At 35.4% G+C, this 23,904-nt stretch overlaps 3 protein-coding genes across 3 annotated transcripts; 2 read left to right on the top strand and 1 right to left on the bottom strand.

The window, feature by feature from the left end:
• Nucleotides 1–361: 361 nt before the first annotated feature.
• Nucleotides 362–15,294, bottom strand: LOC140958341 (callose synthase 5-like). Its single transcript, XM_073415756.1, has 42 exons — nt 15,128–15,294; nt 14,684–14,966; nt 13,917–14,017; nt 13,054–13,175; nt 12,871–12,967; nt 12,660–12,770; nt 12,423–12,551; nt 12,241–12,333; nt 11,832–11,923; nt 11,606–11,732; nt 11,319–11,456; nt 11,164–11,240; nt 11,002–11,080; nt 10,788–10,913; nt 10,582–10,696; nt 10,087–10,424; nt 8,973–9,025; nt 8,824–8,884; nt 8,656–8,737; nt 8,534–8,583; nt 8,318–8,404; nt 7,642–7,764; nt 7,451–7,545; nt 7,257–7,341; nt 7,035–7,195; nt 6,431–6,554; nt 6,253–6,347; nt 6,037–6,136; nt 5,808–5,959; nt 5,198–5,307; nt 4,959–5,081; nt 4,817–4,885; nt 4,322–4,511; nt 4,116–4,227; nt 3,908–4,027; nt 3,716–3,831; nt 3,548–3,631; nt 2,977–3,089; nt 2,682–2,911; nt 1,332–2,129; nt 922–972; nt 362–832 (listed from the first exon to the last, which is right to left on the bottom strand). Exons 2-42 carry the CDS (start codon nt 14,874–14,876, stop codon nt 416–418), a joined length of 5,739 nt encoding a protein of 1,912 aa, XP_073271857.1. The 5' UTR covers nt 14,877–14,966; nt 15,128–15,294; the 3' UTR covers nt 362–415.
• Nucleotides 15,295–17,281: 1,987 nt separating this feature from the next.
• On the top strand, nt 17,282–19,471 carry LOC140958342 (nascent polypeptide-associated complex subunit beta-like). Its single transcript, XM_073415758.1, has 6 exons — nt 17,282–17,438; nt 18,117–18,184; nt 18,395–18,543; nt 18,640–18,696; nt 18,959–18,997; nt 19,082–19,471. The coding sequence occupies exons 2-6, from the start codon at nt 18,117–18,119 to the stop codon at nt 19,255–19,257; spliced, it is 489 nt and encodes a 162-aa protein (XP_073271859.1). The 5' UTR covers nt 17,282–17,438; the 3' UTR covers nt 19,258–19,471.
• A 1,644-nt stretch (nt 19,472–21,115) lies between these two features.
• LOC140958793 (photosystem I reaction center subunit N, chloroplastic-like) lies at nt 21,116–21,983 on the top strand. The gene is made up of 3 exons (XM_073416358.1): nt 21,116–21,310; nt 21,425–21,550; nt 21,634–21,983. Exons 1-3 carry the CDS (start codon nt 21,116–21,118, stop codon nt 21,721–21,723), a joined length of 411 nt encoding a protein of 136 aa, XP_073272459.1. The 3' UTR covers nt 21,724–21,983.
• Nucleotides 21,984–23,904: the final 1,921 nt, after the last annotated feature.

Genomic DNA, 23,904 nt, shown 5'->3' with positions numbered 1-23,904 from the left:
TAAATGAATATGCATCTCCTTGCCTCGAGAAAAGCTTTTTTGCTTCAATTTGGCCGACTCTCATATGCAAATTGTTTATTGGTATAACCTTCAGTTAGATATTTATCTCAAGCGATTTATGCGTATGTCTTTCAGAACTATGAGACACAAAACAATATTCCTTTAGTACGAACAATTTGACAGAAGCCAAGTGTCAAATCCCACAACATTGTGAAACTATACCATGTGCCCAGTAAATATGAGGGCGAGTCTCCTCGTGACAATATTTTCAATATTCACTTATCTTGATACAATCAAATGTTGCATCATCAGGTGTCGTATCCACCTCAAAAATGGTGTTACAGACTTACAGATTAAAGTAATGATATGGTTTAAATTTTTGCCTAGACTTGATGGAGATACATTTGAGGCTACATCATTTGTGCTTCTTTCCACCAGCCAGAATACGTTGAATCTGTAGCCCCCTGCTGAAGGCCTGGTTGAAAAGCAGCCTCGTTTGGAATTCGGATACAAAGGGGAACCAAGCCAAGACAGCCACAGGAGCAAATATTACTAATCCCATTAGATATTCATACCCTCTTGCTAGAGCTTTAACAGAAACCCACATTCCTAATCCCTTCACTAAAGGCCTGCAAGCTTGCGATAACTGCAGAAGAGCCCAGCCTGTTGGCAAAAACGCTACGAAACTGGCAAATATATCTCCTAGCGTGAGCTCAAGGAATTTTATCATTATCACAAGTGCGGCAACTAAACCAAAGAATAGGAATAGCTTTAGTAGTCTGAACATAAGCTGGAAATCGGCGCTGAATTTCTTCCTCCCCAATGACACAATCTGAACAAGGAAAACGTTTCCCGTCATGTTAGTACCGAGCTGAAAGAAAAGACGAATTACAAAGATTGATTGTCTGTTTCGTCACTGACCTTTAGGATGAGCATAGCAGCAACAATGACTAGCCAAGATAAACCATAAACCTGCAACCGTGACATTAAGTTAGAAGACAATAAATGCATTATCTTTATGCGGATGTGATGGTAAAAATGTTTATTTTAAAGCGAAGCCGAAGCCTTTAAAGTTTCTTTTTTGACTTCTTGACTTCAGCTTCTATAAGTGATTTTAAAACGATCAAAGCCCAACCATATATTTTCTTTAAGAAAACACTCTTTTTGAACAAAATACAATAATGGCATAATTACAGCTTTCATATATTCAAAACTTTGATATTCAATCATGTTGGTAAAGAAATTTGTAATTCAACAAGTTGAACAACCTGGCGAAAATGGTAAATGAAGAAACGTGATCAGTCAAATGTGAAGCAATTTCAAATGCTCACCATAAAACTTCTGTTATGTTGGGTGACATTCAACTGATAAACGATCCCATATTGGTATATGAGAAAGCGGAGAGTAAGGATGATTTCCCAGAACCGTCCTGACAGACCCGTGCATTGGAGATGCTCTTGTTCCTCTTCCCACCAGGATTCCCAACTCTTGTTTGCTGGAACACCTATACCACCTCTGTTGCTCATCCACTTGGTCCAATCGTCAAAATCATCCACTATCTTCTGCCATTCGAATCCAGAGGGATTGAAAAGAAAAGGAGCAAACAACCAAGAACCAACGAGAAACCACATCGAGAAGGTGAGGACTAGGTAAAATTTTGAGTTAGGAGCTGCTGAGCCATAAGCTTGATAAGATACGAGCAAAATCAACAGTTCCAGAGCTTTAGTGAAATGACTTCGCGAGTACATTCGGTAGTTCTCAGCAAACTTCTCATGTCTCACGACAAAACCACGCCCTGTGGCTCTGTACTTGGCTCCACCATGCAATATTGTTCTCCCAAAGTAATGAAGCTTTGTCCCCAGAGAAAAAGTAAAGAAAACAGATGCCAGTTGGAGCTGCATGATTATTATGTCTCCAGCCGCAGTTCTGAAACCCCTCTCAAGTCCAATCTCCATGAGCATTGGCAATGTCATCAGTATACCAAGTTGCACAATAGATTGTGATGCAATGACAGCCTTCAGAGCATCATCTCCCTTGGATCTTGCAAATCTTACTAAGGTATTCTCGAGTCCACTCAGTGAAAGATATAGCTTGCCATACAAGTATGCATACACTGTAAGGACCACCAGCTGCATGGCACAAAGAAACACTACAGTTCACTAAAAATTATTGCTAGAAGGAATCTTAACAGAACATATTCTCAACTATCGATATTGTATGACAATCATCAAAATGTCACACAAAATTAATTAGTAACCTAACATGTACTCACATATACTGTTCTTTCTAGCTGTATCAGAAGTCATAGAGGAAGATTTTCCCAAGGCATTTATCAATTGAACATTCAACTATCATCTGCCGTGCTAGTACAATTGTGCTGTTAGTGATGAACATTATTTAGTGTAAAAAAATTAATATTTAGGCTACCAAGAATCTTAGTAAACAATGAATCATAACAAGTTAAACGCCTTTTGGAATTGTCAGAATAAAATCCATTTGTTAACCATTATAAAAAGAGAACAAAGAAAATCAAAGTTCCAAGTTGAGCCCTTCTAGTCTCTAGAACAATTCAAAAGATGTTTACTCCCAATGAGAGATTTAAAGAAATCGAGTTTGCTTTTCGTAAGTTACTTTCCCAAAAAAGTTTATGGAGTATGAGATATGAAAGAGAAAACTATTACCATGGAGCTCACATAAAACCCAGTGGTAGTATAGTAACATGACAACATACGGAAGAAATCAAAACGATGACCCAATCTGTAGAGATCACGGCTGAGTGTCTGCTCCCCATTACCACAAGCAACCTTGGCTTCAAAAAGTGAGATTTGGTTTAGGCCAACATCTCTCCCCTTGCCAACTTGGATATATTCATGATGAGTAACATTTCCGCGTCTTAAAGTTGAATTAAAACCTTCAAAGAGAAAATTGTCAGAATGTATGGAAAAGCACAAGTATGATTGTGGTTTTAAAACTCACCAGCAAATATATCCTCACTAAGATTAATGCCCTTGGAAGCCTTACTGATCCCCCCACGAGTAAGGTGAAAAATTCTGTCAAAAACATCTGGATGTCCATAATGGAATCTCACCCTACATAAAACCGATTAGAAAAAAGGATATCATGTAAAGCCAACCTCAAGAAGAACCCCAGAACAATATGATACATGGCTGTATTTGAAGTGAAGTACAAGAGCAAGAATTGATGTTTACGGAAGCAACAGGTATCTGATGTAACTGATGTGTTGTCACAGAAGTAAACAGAAGCATCAGCGGGAAGGGGGCAATGAATTTTTTTTTCACATAACAGAAGGAACTCACACTTTCCTTTATGATGAAAGTTGTTAATATCAGGATGTGCCAATAAATTAACACAGTGAATTCAAAAAACTTTCGGCAGCAGTCGTAAGATATTTAAACCACTAAGTTGCAGACGATGAATGATGTCCCCCTTTTAAATGACACAGGTACATAATTTCTTAGCCTATCTGCAGGACCATATACCAAAATATATTTTCACATTTGCTGAACAGTGCAAAAAGATCACGTACTTCAAAGGTCTTGCAAGAACTCTCTGACCAATGGTGACAAAGCTTGTTTCTTGATTCGACATAAACCAAGCCAGAGACGAAACACTGAAATTAAATGTGTGAAAGATCTTAGAGAGCAAAACCTGAAACAGAACCAAAATTGATAGGAACTTTTATTTAATATCCAACCTTCCTGTGAATATATGCTCGCGAACACCCAGGATAGTTGGCGGTCGCACCCCGTGGTCCTCATTAAATTCCTCAAGCAAGTTGCGCATCTTGAAGGCTTCTTCCAAGTAGTTGTCCTAAAAATGAAGGCAATAAACAGTTTTAGAATGGGAAGACCTGTTGGTAAATTACTCAATTTAGACTTTAAATTACCTGGTTCATATCAATGGTCTGAAGAGCTTCTCCACGAGTGAAAATGATAGCATGATTTTGATTTTCAGGCTTCCCTTCTCCTACCTTTGCCGACCCAGGCAACTTTATACGATAAATTTCCTTCAGAAGGGAATAACTTACACTGAATCAGATCTAAAGCCCAAACTAAATCAACGAGGTTAAATTTGGAGTTGAAAATAATACTCACCTGATCAAGATTCTCAACAGCTTTTACCAATACAGAATAGTAAACCTTTTGGTTTTTTCCACCTTCTCTTTCTTCAACTTCATCAATATATGCTACACGGAGAGATGGATTACTGCACGGATAGAGAACAAGCTTGCAATCAACTGAGCTCGTAATCTTAGTATAGTGAAATTTTTTAACAATGAACTTTCCTTTCTGCCACTTACTTAACCATGAGATTTAAAATATCAGTTGCACGGCGATCTCCACTTCGCTTCTGGTTTCCGTAGTTCTGGCAGGTGGCAACATAAGTAAATTTCATGTCAGCAACAGCCTCTAATTGAGTGTACACTGATCTTTGACTCTTCTTATCTTCCTCCGACGGTTCTGTGATAGTTTTATAGCCTTCAAGTATCTCTGTTGATTTTAGGAAAGAACAGTCAGAAACTGGCCTGAAATACCAATACCATAGGACTGACTACAATAGATAAAATTAAATTGGAGACCTTTATTATCAAAGAAAATTCAAAAAGGAAAAAAAAACAAAGAACTGAATCTTGCTGACACTATTTGCTTCTTGGAAAGTATAAATTAGAAGTAGTCACTTTAAGTACTCAGACTCCCACAAATAATAAGAATAAATTTTTACAATTTTCAGCTTTCTATGAATTATAATTCTACAGTGAGATCCCCTTGCAAATATGATGAGAACTTCATCTTACCATCTTCTGTTGCCATGTCAAGAAATGCCTGAAGTTTCAAGGCCCTTCTATAATACATCATTCCTCTAACTGCGTAAAAATAATTATTGTCAACCTAAACTTGAAGCAAAAAGGAAGACCAGTGAGAGGGAGGGAAACTAACTTGTTCGGCAAAGAGTTTGTCCTCTCAACGAAGCCCAATGGCGTAATTGAAGAACATTTTCTTCATTTTCCCAAATTTCATATCCTTTGCAATTTATACGCTCCATGAAATTATTCCATTCATCTAAATGAAATGTTAATATGATTAATAATTGATGATAAAAAACTGGAACACAGGATCAGAATAACATTGCCAAGAGTTAATTTTGTGTCAGAGTCAGGTCTAGAAAAATTGTAAACCTGGATAAATTTTTTGAAGGTAATATATGATCGACACACCATCTTCATTCTCCATATCAAGGTCACTCTTGGAATAGACAGTCTCCTCACTGTAGTATGGAGTCATAACACTGCCATGTAAATCGATATGGTTAACAACAAGCAGAAGACATTTCATTGACCCAACAGAAGATTCATTGATGCCTAACAACTATAAAGAGACTCAAATATGTTCCTTCATCAATCTAAACAGCAAAAATATAATACCCAATATTTCTTGACGAAATATTGTCTCGCAAATAGAAGTCCAAACTCCCTTTAAGACGATGACAATGATATAATGACATTGTTGAGATCAACCATGCATTGATATTCTTAACTAATAGTCACTACTTTTTACAATGCTAAACCTTTACTTTCTCCCTGACACCGGATTAATTGTGTTTTTCAAAAGAAAAGACAATCATAACAGAAAAAAAATTAAGGCAACTCAGAGAAGTTTATAACTGGTGCTCAACAACAGTAATCAACAATTGTATGCATACCCACCCACCCACCCAAAAAGGAGCAAAATGAATAGGTCATGAACAAACTATGTGTGCATGCATACACCAAGGATATTAAATTGGACCTGAATGACAACATTTTGCGAACTCGAGGCGCACGAGGCATGTTCATAAAAAGTGAATTTGAGAAAAATGCTATCCTCCGGCGTGCTTCAAGGTTTGTTGGCACATCCATTGCAGATTCTTTTACAGTTAGGAGAAGACAGAGACGTCGAATCTATTAAAGAAACACATGTGACAGTTCTCAATTTCTGTATAAGAACTAGAAGTTGCTATAACTTAATTTATGCGTACCTGTTCTTCCCATTGAGCTGTATTTGGGGGAGGGAACACAATGTTGGCAAAAAGTTGTTTTCCTGTATCTTTGCTGTTATGAACAAGTTCGGCCAATTCGCTGCATCCGACAAAGATAATAAATTTCACAAGGCGTCACGAGATAATGATGCAACAAAACTCCCTATCTTTAAAAGTAGAAAGTCATGATGCCAAAATATCGTAAAGTCTACCAACCGGATCTCATTCACTATCATGTCACGGGTAACTACTTCTAACATATCTTGAAGCAACAAAACAACACTATCTTTCTTGGATGGATCACCATCTTTCTGCAAAATATGCCAAAAGGTTGGAATTTAAAAACTTACTCGTGAAAAGTGTGATTTTTGCTACTATATCATGAACTTCTTACCAATATATTGACAAGTTCCACAAACTTTTTACAGAGATCTGGTAAAGGTTTCATTCTAAAATTTGCAAGGAATGTGCTCTTTGAAATGTTACTTTCGACTTCTTTTATGATAACTCCGATTATCCTGTTACAAAGACATAGAAGTTAGAACTCTGAAGTCAACAACGATCTAAAATCAAACAATACATTGAACACCTAATTTGTCAGGTAATCCCAGAAGTAAAAAAGCTATGCTAAATAGGAAATCAAACCGTGTATACAAAACAAAGATTATAAGTTGGATACCTCGGTACATATTTTAGCAGCAATAACATCGTGCATGGAATAAGGGGAAGGAAAGACTCTTTGAAAGAATTTAAATAGAAAGGGATTTAACATAAATCCTCAAGAAGAGCGATAAAACCATATATTATTAACCATTCGGAAGATTCTCATTTAACCCACGCATGGGATTGATAGGAAACAAAGGCAAATAAGACATGCTGAAAACTGGCATCCAGCATTCTCCTAGTGGCAAACAATTCACGTGCATAACATGAATATTTGAGAGGACAAAATAATATGAATTTAGCCTATAAGCTCCATGAATAAAACTAAATACAACCTTTTCTCAGTTTCTCCAACGATCAAGGCATTAAGAATGAGTTTAAATGACTCATAGCACTCTATGACAGCACATTTCATATACTCATCGGCACAAATACGCTTCCAAAGGTCAGCATCCTTTGACCGAAATTGAGCTGCCATATCTAATGCAATTGGAATCTGCAAATGCATGGAGTAAAAGGACAGCTCAGAAAAATATAGAACTCAATTGGGAGGGTACCTTGCTAGCAAGTAAAAAAGGGGGCCATTGAATCAATTTCAGGCTTGGATCTGAGGAATAAGGAACTAGCAGCAGATCCATCTCCCTGGAAGTAAATAAAAACATATTCAGATAGTTCTATTATAACAGAAAATTTGAACTAGCGAAATAGAAATATGATAGGAAGAAATAATCAACTTATCTGTGAGATTTACCTGTCACTTATGAGATCTTCTTCGCGGAAGCTACATATGATTTCATTCCACAGCTGAGCAAATTTAGCAGCTTCACTTCTTCTACTTGCAGTAACCTACATAAATCAGGAAATGCATCAGTCAAAGATTGGGGATGAAACTCACCACTTGGGCTATAACAAATTTAATCTATTGCTAAAGGGTGAAAAAACCTCAGTAAAGCGCTTAGAGAGAGAGAACCCTCTTTTCCTAGTTTTATCAGAAGGCACCAAGTAAGTGTTGAATGCACCTGGTAAGGACTGGAAACGTGACCTGAGCATGCTGAGAGTTCGAATCTGTGGAGACAATGTGGTAATTTATTGACCCGAAATAGTGAGTGTGTGTGAATAAATACTAAAATTATCAACATCGTTAAATTAAATCAACAGCGTCTCCAGGGAGTGTTTCCATTACCAAATAATTGATACACCCGCAACAATCAAAAAGAAAAAGAAAAGAGCTTGACTTTGATAAGTGTTCAAGAACTCTCAAGTCATCAAGATATATGTATAAATTAGTTACTGAATGATCTTGTAAGACAACACAAATAATGAATAACAAAAGTATTTTATAATCTTGACGATATAATTAACCATGGCTTGTGCCTCACAATTGTCAAATAATAAAATTGTTTCTTTTCCAGAAGTTTATTCCTCAGCCTATTTTGCAGCTGAAAAACATTGTGTCAATATGAGCTCATATTTCACTTTGGGTATGGTGATAAAAGAGAATCAATTAAAAAAGTTGAAAAAAGTTTATTGGATATGATTATAAAGACAGAGAAATGCCCGAATAAAAATGGAGATCTGAAACAACCATGAACTAAGTGAGTTCACTATTGGAAATTACCTCTCCAAGTCGATCAAAGGCACCAATGAAACCTCCGTACAAGGTGGAGTATATAGCATACCAGATTTGGAGGTCCATGAAGTAAACCTGCATGAAAGTAACAACAATCACGCAACATTTTGATACGAAAAGTATAAAATCGAATGAAGATAATAGAAGAAAAAATTGGATAAAAAATAATAATGAGAAATATTACAAGAAATCAGAAAACCATACCATGATGACAGGTACCCATAGGGCAACAATAGCTCCATAGTTGTGCTTGGCTGTATTTTAGGACATGTTGTCACATGTTCAAACAAAAAAATGGCAAAGAATTTGTGGAAACGAACACATACCATTTGGGAAAAACTCGTGCCAAGCATATTCAACTCGGTGAATGTCCATTATATCTTTGGTGGGCTTCACCAAAGGTTTAATCTGGAACAAATGACAAAATGAATATATGGAAAAACCACCACAACATCTACTAGTTTATAAATCAGTGGAAGAGGATATGAAAGTACCATTAGAAAATAGCTAAAGGCAAACTTTGAACACAAAAGCAGCACCCAAAATAAAGTGTATCTGTTATTGTGGTGATAATATAGAGAAAGTTCAGTAAATATTAATGATGGAATAGAATGAAGGAATATAAAATTTGGTTTCAACATACTTGATGAGGGTAAGTTGACTTTCATGCATTCCCCTCCCGACATAGATTCTAGGCTGCAAAATGATAGCAAGCTCTTTATATAAATTATACGGTCAAAGTTCACGCAAGGGAGAATGCATATTATCAAGGACAGTTAGGTTCACGAGAGAAAGATGGTTCTTCTTCAAAAAAAGAAAGAAAGAAAGAAAGAAAGATGGTTGTCTCAAGCAACAGTTCGAATATCTGTCTTAATCAATCTCGCTTCCTCTAACTATCAGCTCTCTTTCCTACTATTTTATAAGAATAGTTCCGCAAACTCCACATATACTCTAAACATTACCCAATTGCAAGACCAGCAATGGTAACTCATATGAAATTCTGAAAACTTCAATGCTAGGCTTGATGATTATTGAAAATAAATCTGATCGAAGTTGTTTCTCACTTGAGTATTTAATCACAATAAAACTATAATATCAATACAAAAGATTGTGCCATCATTTAATAAATTTGAAGAAGGAACTAAAAGGACAAGGAAAGTAAACTTAGGAAACTCGGTAGAGAGTCTGAAGAAGTTTTATAATCAAGATGCAGCAAGCACATAAAAATATGAATTCTACACACATGCAAGCACAACCTCCTTCGTTCAGTTACTAGAATCACGGATTTAATGAGACCCGATGTTCTTCCATCATATTTACAAGGAGAGAAGTACAGATGCTAACGTTCTAGTTAACTGACAATGTGCTCATTGGAACTGGGAAGGCTTTTTGAGGATAAGTTTCTCATGCAAAAATCCGAGCTAAGCTTATAATAGATAGAATGGAGCTCACTTTAATCATGAGTTACTTGTCATCTGACATTTCTCGACATTTCTTGCGGTATCTTCTTATTGACATATCAAAAAAATTTGATAACTAAATAAATTAAATGTAATATTTTCCATCCAATGAATACCAAGTGCAGAAACTAATAGGTACTCACTTGATTGTCAAATATCAAATATTAGTTTCCTATACAAGACGATTAGCAGATAGGGAAAAATCAAGCTATTTTGAGTTTTGACAAGAACACTTTTAAAGGTAGTCATGGACAAAAAACTATGCTATCTCAAAAGTAGAGGAGGCAGAATATATACCTGTGACCACCATAGAAGAAACCTAACAATAAGCCAATCAGAGTTCTCGATCCAGCGACGCAACATTGGGAAAATAAAGAACATTGCTGCCAATAAATTTGGTAGCAGGTATACAGCCACCACCATGATGTATAAAGGAGGCACACCCTTAATTTTATCAAGGAACGAGAGGACATCCTTGATTTTTCCAAATGAAAATGAATTGTTTTGGTGCATATAGCACAATGGAAGGATTATGGACCACGCAAGACTGACAATTATCTTCAGAACATTCCTTGAGACATGAGTAAACTTCCATCTAAGATACCCCGGGAAGTTCAGAATGAAATCCAACATACCTAAAAACAATTTTATCAACTTTTTAATCAAATAATAAATAAATTTCTAGACCCCAATGTCAAATGAGTTTGTTGATAACATGAATGCAAAAATAATTTATTATTTAAAGTTTAATTTGGATATCACTATCTCCGCTAGAAAATATGAAATACAAACTCTGAAGGAAGCGAAGAAAGGCCGCGGTGATGAAAATACTGGACATTTTATATACGACATTTTTCTGGAAGATATCAAACACCGAGAGATCACTCCATGCAATGATAATCATGATCTGCATTTTAACCATTTCGAACTTTAGCGAAAACACCCAAAGTAGTGAAGAAAGCCAGGATACATCAATTTTATCCTTTTTTATGAGATACCTGCAGACCAAGAATGAGAAATGTCCAGAGACGATCAAAACTTCGAAAAATATGCCAAAATGACCGGGTTTCAGCAAAGAAAGATTTTCCCAATTTTCCGGGCTTTCTCTGAGGAGCACGTTTTCCCTGAGATACAAATAATGTAATGCTAAGAAATCAAGAAGGAATAAACTCATTCCAATGAGGTAAACAACCCAAATAAGCTTGATTCTACCTGCGGCATCTCTCGTATTGATTTGAAAAATTCACCATCATCACGCATAGGCCAACCCAAAGAAAAGCAATCCGACGACCTATAAAAGTTTACCATATCATACAAAGAGAGAAAAGAAGTTGATTTGTATCATAAAATATTAATATTTCTTTCACTTTGTACCAAAAATACTCGTTTAGATCATCATAATTGCACCAAGCTGAGTGGGGGGCTTTCCCATTTTTTGCTTTCTTGGATTCCTATTAGACAATTAACACCATTACCTCCAAAGCAAAAACAATAAGCTATATTTATAATTCAGCTGCGCAATATGGTACCTTTTCAATCACTCGATAAATGGGGGTTATAACTTTTCGTAAAAAAGATTCGTCGTCCCCACCATAAGAGGGCTTGATGTTTTCTCCAGTGACAATGCTAACATTTCCAGCCAAGAGTCCATGCAGTTCATATGCCATCTGAACACGTCATAAATTAAAACTGCACTGCTATAAAATCAAGTATATTTAACTCCTTCATTCAAAGGACGTGGTATTCCTCTGATAAACATCTATTTAATTCTATGACACTGATTCATAGACATTAAAAAGGAAAACAAACCACTCACGTTATGAAAAATGTAGCATAGACACTCTGGCATGAATCGCAAGTTAGCTGCTTCACCCCAGATAAGAAGATAAAGGCCCATGTAAAGTATCTTCCTCTGTTGCACTTCCTGCTGCCCTTGAGGGAGCCTATGAATATTAAGTGAAAATATTAATTATCAACCATCAGGCCAATTCTTAATTTTATCGGTTAAATTGATTGTATACCACAAAATCCCATCATCTCACCTTAAACTGTGTTTTCTCCCCAAGTATTTACACCATGTCTTGTAGTTCTTGAAGAGCTTGTTGAGGAGAGCATCAACGGCTCGATTGTCAAGCTAAGGAAAAAATCGATACAGGTTACATATGCAGCCTAAATTTGATTACATTCATCCACAAAATAAATAATGGAAGTTACAAACCAATATTACATCCAGCTCGTACACATTGAAACCAAATAAGGCTAGCAATAGAAATGAACTTCAATGGAGTTGATTTACAGCAATAAACACGTGATATTTAGTTTTTCTACGACAACAGAGGTCCAGAGTGAACCAAATAGTTATTGAGATGCATCTTATAACATATGTGCCTGGTACATGAGACAAATACCAGATTCCAATGTATCCAAGAATAAATCAATGGGAAGACATACTATGTTTTGTGGTTCGGGCTTGGGGATTAGCCTTATATGAATATTAGCGAGCAACAAAATCAAATGCTCCCTTTGGTTCCTGACATTGTCCCTCTGTAGATAGAATCCAGCGTTTGAAAATTGTTATGTAAATGTATGAATTGACTATCTCATTCTTTGACATAGCAATCAACAAAACATGCCTGAAACCCAAACATGGCTCGCAGCCAATCAAGGAGGTCCAACTCCCCATTTTTTTGCTTTTGCTGCTCAAATGAGGATGGCCAAGTTAAGCCATTGGTATTCCGTAAGGCAGCCACAGAAGCTTTAACCTGCCGGCATTAAAGAGTGAAATGTCTTAATAAATTTTGACTCGCTACATATGTTAAAAAATGTGTCTTTAAATACACGTCAGCACTCAGACTGTAAGAACAAATCACCTCTTCCAGCTGCATTATGGATTGTGAAGCACCAGCAGAATCCAGGGGGAGAATGTTATATGGAGCATAAATTTCCTTCTTTGCCTGGACATCATTAGCTGCAGCCATAATCTGTTCAATTTACAGAATCAATTTGCGGTCAAATGAATAAATCATCAAGAAGGTGTTGCTAAAATCAAATACATGTTAATTATCAACTTAAAAAACCAACCTCAGGAGCAACTTCCTCGACTTTTTCTGTCTTATTAACTGCACAAAGCACTTCAAATAGCACCCCTGCTGTCTGGTAAGCTTTTCCAAGCTGAGCTCTGCCAAACCAAAAGGCAAATGAAAAATCAGAGAGCCTGGACTACATAGATCTTCAAACATAACTCTCCACAGAAAAATGTGATACCTGTCAGCTTGCTCCCCCTTGTTAAGTGCCACAACATAGTGCTCATAGAATTGTTTGTAAAAGCTCTCAATTTCCCGAGCATCGGTCTTCTTGACCCGAGATGCAAGAGTTGATGCATTGTCCTGAATAGCATGAACAAGGCAAATAGCATGTTCTATTAATTTCTGTTATAAATAGCATTAGCATATGGACAACTCAACGGTTTTGTCACCCACGTCTTGCCGGAAATGCCAACAAAAGTAAGGATCATAAAAATATTCATAATTCATTAATCGAGTTTCATATGGTGGTTTGATCAAACTTCTCTACACACATTCATCATACATTCAAATCCAAGAAAACCAATTACAGTAGACTATTGATTCTCTATTCAGGGAAGATGGTTCTTTCCTCACTAAAAGACAAACATTCCATTCTTTTCAGCACAACCAGAGATGTCCTAGATTTCTTTGTGTAATCATAGAACACAGAACAAATGAAACTCGTTATATATCTTTTAATTAGGGGTTCCAGTTTTTTGTACACAATTTGGCAATATGGCTATGGAGATGGCATTTCCAATATCAGCTAGATAAAGTAAATAAATTTAAATAACATTTCTTGATTTATAAATCTAATAAAATCATTTCATGCCAATCATAAACATATTTAATAATAATTGTTAAATTTAAATTTATATATACACACACATACACACACGTGCTTTGGAATTAATATCAATTAAATTTTCTGACAGTGGATCACCTAAAAGTTTTTTATGATGAAGAATTACATTTTAAGATATTAAATTTTGTTCGAAGTTGAGAACAATCAATCAAGATGAAAATGTAGTGGTAGACCCTTAGTGTCAAGTGTACTCTTACCCTTTCTAGCCTTTGATGGAGACTGGTTTTAAATTGTCGTACACCACGTCCGCTAGAATTTGGGTCCAACCTGTGTGCCTTCTCAAACGCATAAAACCGACCTGGAAATTTATCAAAACAATTATAAAGAGTTCCAATATTGATTTTTTTTAGTTCATAATTTTTTTTAATGAAATAAGTTCACAAAAAACTGTTAGTTTAAAATTAAAATTTTAAAATAGTTAGATAAAATATGGCACCCGAGAAAGAACTTTAAATTTTTTTGAACAAACCTACAGATAGAGACACTTGTAAGTTTCTATTCTAATAATTATTATTATTATTTGTAAATAGTATCAATTAAGTCAAAATATATTTTAAGTAATTGTGTTATTTTTTGTCTCTCAAACAACCGGTCGCGGTCTCGCGGAACTCGGAAGTCACGAGTTAATCAAGTGATAGCTAATTAATAAAGAATTATCCTTTTTCAAATGACGTCATATGAAATTTAAATTTTTTTTCCAGAAATAAATGTTGACTGATTGACTGTACGACCAAATTTATAACTGAAGAAATCTATTGATGTTCGTCTATGATAATAATTTTTTAAAAAAGAATTTACATTATTTTTTTTATAATTATTTTTTTAAAAAAATTTGCATTCATTGTTTTTAAAATTATAATTCTGTAAAATGTTTTATTTGATGATCAAAAGTTTAATCGAATGCAGATTATGATGAATAGGAAGGTAAAAAGCCAAAAAGTGCAAGAAACGAATGGGAACGTACAAAGGTAAGCAACACGGGGGCGTTCGTTCTGGATTTCAGTGGCGACGCGGAGGATGGGGGCAATGGACGACTGTAGCGAGGAGGGAACCACCTCATTGTCAAACACCTCCATAGAGAACGTCGTGGTCGCAGCGCTGCGCGACGGCCGCCGAGTCAGCGCAGACTGATCATGATTCCCCGCCGCTGACGCCATCTTTTCCGCCTGCTCAGCTTAGCCGAGCCGCAACACTGCCTCGATTAGCTAGAAACCCTCTCTTTCCTCCACTCTCTGTCTCTTCCACTCCTTCGTCTGATCCATCACCACGCACACCAATCAATCCATCAACAACAACACAACAACAACAAAAACAACATCGACATCATTAATCAAACCAATCCAACCAAATGTCAAAATAAAAAGGGTGAAAAATGCATGCATGAGGAATATTTAAGATCGGACGACACTTACATCGATCGAATGGAATTGGCCAGTTGAAATCGGATAAAAATAGGAACTAAGCTACGAGCATGAACCTGGAATTCGAAGCATTTTCAGTAGTGAAAGGAAGAAATAAGGGAGGGAACATGTATTGCGCCATTTTTGAAGTTGGTTGGCTCTAATGGTGGCGTGAATTGACGGTTGGAAGAAGCTCAAAAATATGAATGGCAATCCGTTATTTATTGCTTCCCTCTCCATTTAGTCTATTTCATTTTGACTATTTTTATTTTGCTTTCAAGGATTACATATGTTCTTTTCACCACACTGATTATAATATTATAACATAAATAAGGATTTTATTCTTTATATTGAATTTTAACAATTTAAATCAATTTTCATGGTATAGTCAATAATAAAATTGCATAAATTAGTGTCATATCCACTCTATATCAACACCACATAGAAGTTATGCTAGAAAAAACTGAAATTACGAAAAAACAAAGATGACAGACTAAAACTAAATAGATGATCAAAATCACGAAAAAACAAATATAAATGATAAAACACGGCTTTTTCTTAAATTAATGTGGACATTAATTTGTAGAAGAATACATGCTCGTATGCACTACTATTATATCATCTTCGAATATGATATTTAGATCGATATATACAATATCAAAATCATAAGTCATATATGAAGGTGATTTTTTAAACGACTTATATATCTTTGACTTATAAATATACGAAGTTATGCAAAAATTCTATAGCTAAAACTATTGTGTTTGAAGAATTGAATTGATTGATTTCCATTAAACCAAAAATTGTGTGATTTAGTTTTTTTTAAAAAAAAATTGTGGACTTTAAAGTATGATCTTTTTGCAATTTTTTTTTTTTAAATTTTCAAATCCTTTTGTCTATTACATGTGCACGGATATGGTGCTGAAATTAAATTAAATCCTCCACAACATTTCTTGCATTTATGTCATATATATCTAATTTAAAATGATAATAAAAAACTGTCGACTGTTTTCACATAGTCTTACAAACTGTGATGCTGTTTTTTTTTTCATTAAATTCCGTCAACTTCCATTTTCACGTTTTGTTTTATTTTTTTTTATCCTTCTTCTTTTGTACTTGATTTTTAAAATATTGAAATACGTGTCAGTTATGCAAGGTACGGATACAAAAACTCTATGGAAGATTCATTTGAAACATGTTAGTCTATGGATACATTGGGTTAATCAAATATACTGTAGACTTGGGGGAGTGTGGTATTGGACTTGAAAAAAGGATGAGTCGTCGTTGATTAACAGATTATCAGTATTCATGATGAGATTGTTCTTGAATGTGGCTAAGTGGATGTTGTGCTTACACGCTTTCATAGCTGGTTTGATGATCATCATGGATTAAACAAAACGTATGATTTCTTTGTGAGGAAGATAGAGAGAATGCCGTGGAAACCTCTCTTGAGAAAAACATGTATACTCCCTAAACATCGATTTATAATTTGGTTAATAGCACATGGTAAACTTCTTACTCGGGACAGACAACCGTATGTGATCAACAAACATTGTGTGCTTTGCAATCTCGGAGATGAATCTGTCCAACACTTGTACTTTGGCTCCACTATTTCGAGTGGTATTTGGAACGCCATCCATGAGTGGTTGGGAATGAAGAAGATCATGGGATCAACATCGGCAGTCTTGCAGGCATACAGAACAATCTATCGGGGCAATTCGACATTGGCCAGAATGAGATACACTGCATTTGCTGCTACGTCGTACCAGATATGGAGCTTAAGAAACCGAGCACTTTTTGAGAATGAGATATCAGATTTGGGGCAGACGATTAAGAAGATCATGATACACATATTTCATTGTTTTCCTGGCGCTAGTTATGCGCTTTATTGTATGGATGTATGACATTAGTTAATTCATTATGCTTGTTGTTGAATTTCTACGGATGACCAGAGTATTTGTACTGTAAGCATTTTTTTTTTACCTATTTAATGGAATTTATTTTCATAAAAAAAAAAAAGGAGAATAAATAGGGAAAAAGAAAAGGGAAGAAAAATCACAATCGAGATCGGGCCGAGCCAACATCTTACTTAGTCAATGGGCTTCCGCTGTCCATTTATACACCGGGCGTCGTTAAAAAAAAAACCAGCCGGTTAGAAGAAATTAGAATGACGTCATTACCCCTTCCACTTTTACAAATTGCAATCTGACACTAGGGTTTTTATTTTATTCGTTTCCGTATCAATCGCGTTCACCTCCTATATCTTCTTTCTTCATCGATTTGCCTCCACAGCTTAGAGCTCAATTACCGCGGGCAGAGGTAATTTTTTGGGAATTACGACTAGAGGCATGAGTTTTCGTTTGAAATCCTGATTGATGATAGAATTCGTGTGAAGGGATGTTTAATTATGAAAATTTCAGCTTACTAGGTTTTGAACTTCATTGTATTGGTCTACTTGTTTTTTGTTGATTTTTTTGGATATAAATCAGGTTATTTGTATTGTTACGCCAAATTACAATTGATGGATTTCGTGTAGTTTTCAGAAACATTGTTTTATTGTAATTTTCGGGAGCGTGACTGATTGGTTTCTCGAGGATTTTTCAGCGGACTGTAATTCTTGGTGTGCTGTGACTGTGGTATGTGCTTATGGTTGTGCCAAGGTTTACAATTACAGAAAGTGTCATGAGTTTTCCTGTCGAAGCACACTGTGAAATTTGGGGCTGTGGGCTTTCTTTTGCTGCTGTAACTGTTTCTAGTAGGGTGTTAATATGACCAGTTTTATGTTAGCCAGTATTCAATATGGGTCACTCTTTAGTAGCTGCCTGCTAGTGCTGTAGGAAAGTTGCCTTCTTATGGGTGTATACCAGTTAAGATCTTTCGAAATATCTGTTTTCCTTAAGTAATTGTCATATCGGGAGGAAGCATCTCTGAAAGTCTTTGTGGAACATCATAAATTATTGGAGTTGCCATTCAACATTTAGTCCGGTTTCTTTTCAGATGAATGTGGATAAGTTAAAGAAGATGGCTGGTTCAGTCCGCACTGGTGGGAAGGGCACCGTGAGAAGGTATATCTCTTTTGTTGTATTTTAGACTGATGTTTTTAATGATGAGACAACTAAGTGTTGGTAAAAGAAGAGTTATTCTCATTGAACAGAACCACCTTATGTTGTATTTCAGGGTGCGGACTTGAGAGTTTAGAATATTTTCTTCTGAGAGTAGAATGTAAGGAAACTTTTTAGTTTTAAGGTGTAATAGATGTTTATCTTCCATTGCAGAAAGAAGAAGGCAGTTCACAAAACAACCACAACAGATGATAAAAGACTTCAAAGCACCTTGAAGAGAATAGGAGTTAATGCAATACCTGCAATTGAGGAAGTCAATATCTTCAAGGAGGATGTAGTAATTCAGTTCACCAATCCTAAAGGTGTGAATCGCTTTACTGAATTTTCAATATAGCCCACTGTACATTTATCTCTCACTTCCCTTTTTTCTTTCTTAATATTGTTTCTTTGTTGCTCAGTTCAAGCATCTATTGCTGCCAACACTTGGGTTGTTAGTGGTTCTCCTCAGACCAAGAGTATGTTTTCCTTTATGTTCTTCAAAAATTTCAAGTGGCTGTTTAGTTCCTTCCTTTTGACAGTGATTTTGTATATTCTTTTTGGTGAATTTATAATTTTCCTTTCTAATATCTAAAGATTTTATCTGAATATTCCCTACTCCTACATGGATGTTGGCTGTTATGTACCGATATTAGATTGTGTTTTTGGCAAGAACATGGGACTGCTTGATTGAATGGTGTTGCTTTTGTTTTAATTTTCGATGGTGCTGCTTTTGTTCAGAATTGCAAGACATTCTTCCACAGATAATCCACCAATTGGGTAAGTGTTGCCTGTGGTATTTTGTTGTCCAATGTAATGTAAATGTCATAGTCTCAGAAAATTGTTTACCTGAAAAACTTTCAGGTCCCGATAACTTGGAGAACTTGAAGAAATTGGCAGAGCAGTTTCAGAAGCAAGTTCCTGCTGCTGGCACAGATGCAGCTGCTACCAGAACAATAGAGGACAACGACGATGACGTGCCTGACCTTGTTCCAGGTGAAACATTTGAGGCCGCAGCAGAGGAGAGCCATGCTTCTTAAGGATTCTCTCCCGGATTTTGTGTCATTTGCCTATATGTTCGACATTTTCATATTCTTGTCATTTCCATAAAGGGATGTTGGTATTTAAATGCTTCAGTTACTAACTCTTGCTTCGCTGATGTTTTATCTGCTATACGTGAATTATAAGCGATTATGGCAACTCACTGAAGCTTAGTGTGATTTTATTGATGTCCTTTACAAGTTGATAGCCTTCCAGTCGCTGGGTTTTTTTTATTATTAATTTTTTTTTAAAAATGAATTTCAAAACTAATTTGGCTGGTGGAGGTTTTGCAGTACTGTTTTGCAAGAGTACTGCAAAACGCCACTAGCAGTAGCGGACACTAGGAGCTGGTAGTGTCCGTTGTGCAGAATACGACACTAGGTTGGAATCTATATATTGGTGGAGCAAGTTGGAATCTAGAAAGACATAATTCGGCATCAAACAATGTTGGCTTAGATGCAGAGGTTCGTTGTCCAGATCTGACAACTAATGTTGATGTTTTTAAGAGTGATTTTGAACCGGAGATGTCACGTAGCGATTATGAAGAAGAAGAAGAATTTGAGTGCCCACGAATATGTGAATACACATGAAAATATATTGGTGGAGCAAGTTGGAATCTAGAAAGACATAATTCGGCATCAAACAATGTTGGACAATGTTGGCTTAGATGCAGAGGTTCGTTGTCCAGATCTGACAACTAATGTTGATGTTTTTAAGAGTGATTTTGAACCGGAGATGTCACGTAGCGATTATGAAGAAGAAGAAGAATTTGAGTGCCCACGAATATGTGAATACACATGAAAATATATTGGTGGAGCAAGTTGGAATCTAGAAAGACATAATTCGGCATCAAACAATGTTGGACAATGTTGGCTTAGATGCAGAGGTTCGTTGTCCAGATCTGACAACTAATGTTGATGTTTTTAAGAGTGATTTTAAACCGGAGATGTCACGTAGCGATTATGAAGAAGAAGAAGAATTTGAGTGCCCACGAATATGTGAATACACATGAAAATCTCAGTGAGGCGATTATTTCATATTTTCAGTTTTTTTAAAAATATGTTTTGATTATTTTTGTTATTTAATTTTTAGTTTTTTTTTAAAAAAAAATATGTTTTGATAGGTTTTTTTTAAAAGAATGAAGATTTTAAAAAAATATGAATACATGTAATTTTATACTCTCAATCTTTTTTAAAAAATATTAAATTTTAGTTGTTGATATACAAAAATATTATATTTGAATTTTTAAAAAGCAAATCCATATTTTAGTATGATATAAATTTCAAAATACATAAATCTTAATTATGAAATTTAGTGAAATATATAATTTAAATAATACAATGATACAAAATGATATAAATTATAGGAGTGTAAATATCAATCATCTTTTTTATATATTAAATTTTAGTTGTTGATATGCAAAAATATTGTATTTGACTTTTTAAAAAATAAAAATGATACAAATGAATTCCAGTTTCAAATGCACGAACACTTCTTTTTCCATTTGAGTATTTCACTCCTCATATACAAGTATTGAATATGATGATGAACTTTATTTATAGAAACAAAAAATATATCTCTCTAACTTGAAAATTACAATATGTTACACTTTTCAATTAAATTTTTAAAGATGCATTTGGAGCAATCATTTTTGTGAAAAATGATGGAAACATTTCCAAATAATAAAATTTTAGTTTATTATAAATTTATTTTGATTTGAAAGAGAATTTTAATAAAAGATATGTAAAAGTTCAGTTATGTAAAATGATATATAGTTGTAATTAATCTTAAATATCTTTTAAAAATATATCGAATATCAAAAAAAATAATTATATTTTTGTTTTAATTTTGTCACCTATGACGGCAGCCATTGACTTCATTGTCGGAGGAGCCGAGGCGGGGTCGCGTGGCCTGCTACGGAGTCTGATCTCCAGTAGAAGAGCGGCCATTCTTGGCCTTGGCGCCACAATTTTTTCCGCCGCTATCTCCACCTCCTCCACCAATGCAGGTGTAATTCATGAGGAGCATTTGGAGAAGAGCAAGGCAAACAAGGTTAGTGGAAAGATCATTAAAAACAACAATTTTCACGTGTTACTTATCAAGAAATGGGATTTAAAACACTGCAACGCATAGATATTATACTAAAAAACTTGTTGATGGATTTAGGAGTTGAATGACAAGAAGAGGCTGGCTACCAGTGGGGTTAACTTTGCGCGAGCATACACTGTCCAATTCGGAACATGCAAATTCCCTGAGAACTTTACTGACTGCCAAGATCTTGCTAAGCAAAAGGTTTGATCTTGTTGCATGATTATGTAGTCCTATGTTGAATATAGGTCCGGGATTTTGCTAATCCTTCGGTTTGTTTAATGCAGAAAGTACCATTTCTATCAGATGATTTAGAGTTGGAGTGTGAAGGGAAGGATAAATACAAGTGTGGTTCAAATGTGCTCTGGAAATGGTGATCAAATATAAAGTCCGAGTACCTTTTTCTGCACAACGTATCTACTTTTCAGTTGAATAAATATCATTCTTGATTCTTGATCATTCATGCTCGAATTTCATGTGGTTTTGTGTTACTTTTGCGAATGAGTTGATGGAGAAAGAATATGAATCCAAGAAACATGGTTATAAATGATACCGGCGTAGCTCCAGCTCCATATGAAAGATTTCGTCTGTAAAATCACCAAAAATATATTCTCTCTACAAATGTATAAGATACCAACTCTGCCGCAAATCGATTTATAACCCTCCTCTATGGTCATAATCATATACCATTTACTAGTAAATTTGATACAAAAAAAAAAACAAAATACTCAACACAGAGAACACCGAGATGAGGAGCCATTTTTTCGCAGCTCCAAACATGGCATCGGGGTGACCCCTTTTCTAAAACCCGAACAAATTCACAACTCCATTTCATTGATGGAAACAATCCAAGTATGCTGACATTTTTCATGCAAATATAAGTGAACGACGTCCTTTGGCTACCCTCGAGTAGGGTAGCTTTTCTTGAGCCCAAACTAACCACATCACTTATAGTGATCCCTCTCACTTCTGGCAAAGCCTCGGGGTCCCATTTTTCATCGGGATGGTCATTGGCACCTCTGCTAAACCGTATCGGTACCTTAACTCTCTCCATTTTTATGTTTCAAATAGTGATATTCCATATGTATCCTCCTCTCCATGGTTCGCTGTCGCTGTCGCGGTCGCGGAGATCGGAACGGATGCTACCGTTCAAGTTACAATGAAATTTCGCGGAATGTGTATTTAAAAAAAATATTATAAATATATAAACATTAAAAATTTTGGAAAATATTTAGAAATATAAAAATTAAAATAAATATCATTTAAATAGATTATTTGATGTAAATAAGAAATTTAAATATTTTTAAAATTTTATTAACAATTTATTGAACACAATTTATATCGTCATTATATTTAAAATATTTACAACCATATCAAAAATTAAATATACTATTAAAAATTATTTGTATTTAATTAATTAAAACTTTAAAATATTTTCGATTGGATATATATAAGTTTGCACAAATTTGAATCAATTTAGAGTGATGGACTAATAATAAGCATCAAATCTTATATAAAGTGATGTAACAATAATAAGCATTAAATCGGCGACGGTTGAATAAAAAACCGTCGCTATTTGAATAAAACCGTCGCTAAATTAAAATCGACGACGGTTGAATAAAAACCGTCGCTACATACATAAAACCGTCACTAGTAGCGACAGTTCAAAACAAAACCATCGCGAATTGCGCTCCGGTTCCGTTCCACCGTTATATCACCGTTTTCCACCGTTATATCCACGTTTTCGGTATATAAAACGCCGATACAAGCCATCAACCTACACACCCCGGAACCTCGTCAAGGTTGCTGACGTTCCGGTTCCGGAACTCCCGTTCCGGCCGTTCCGTTCCCGTTTCGGCGAACCATGCTCCTCTCCCCTTATCAGTTTTGATCCTCACCCCTGCTGCTCATATCTTCCACTAAAACGTCGCTACCTATCCCAACACCTGATCACATTGGAGTCGTGCCTGAAACTCGTCTCTTGGTTATGTTTACACTTGGTTTTGCCATGTTTATACCATATCGGTCCCAGCGGCTTTTTACTGCTACTAGATCATCGCCACTTTCAATCCAATCTAACACTCTTCGATACAAACATTCGTGCTTTGAATCTGTCAGAATAACTCAATCTAAGCTTATAAATTTTTGTTCAGTGGGAGAAATACAAGAAAAAATGTTTTTATTTATTTTATCCAACCAAATTCAGTAAACCAATTTTTACTTATTAAATTTGCATCAATACAGGTTTGGCTCCATCGAAATATTCAACATGACCGGTGTACCCAACAGAGCTGGTAACAACAGCTACCAGATATCAAAATTGGTCCTCTGTGTTATCAAAATCGAGTAGTTCTCTTGTGAGATGGACTCACGAATCTTTATCTATGAGACGGGTCAACCTTACCGATATTCATAATAAAAAATAATACTCTTAGCATAAAAAGTAATACTTTTTCATTGATGACCCAAATAAGATATCTGTCTCTGCCATCAAAATTGGTATTTCATGTTAAGAACTTATCAGTGTATTTAAAAATCAAATCATCCTTTTATATATA

Source organism: Primulina huaijiensis, chromosome 15 (assembly GCF_012295235.1).
Source record: "Primulina huaijiensis isolate GDHJ02 chromosome 15, ASM1229523v2, whole genome shotgun sequence".
NCBI classification, from domain to species: Eukaryota; Viridiplantae; Streptophyta; class Magnoliopsida; order Lamiales; family Gesneriaceae; genus Primulina; species Primulina huaijiensis.
The sequence above is the reverse complement of the archived record's forward strand: the minus strand, read 5'-3'. Positions and strand labels throughout refer to the sequence as shown.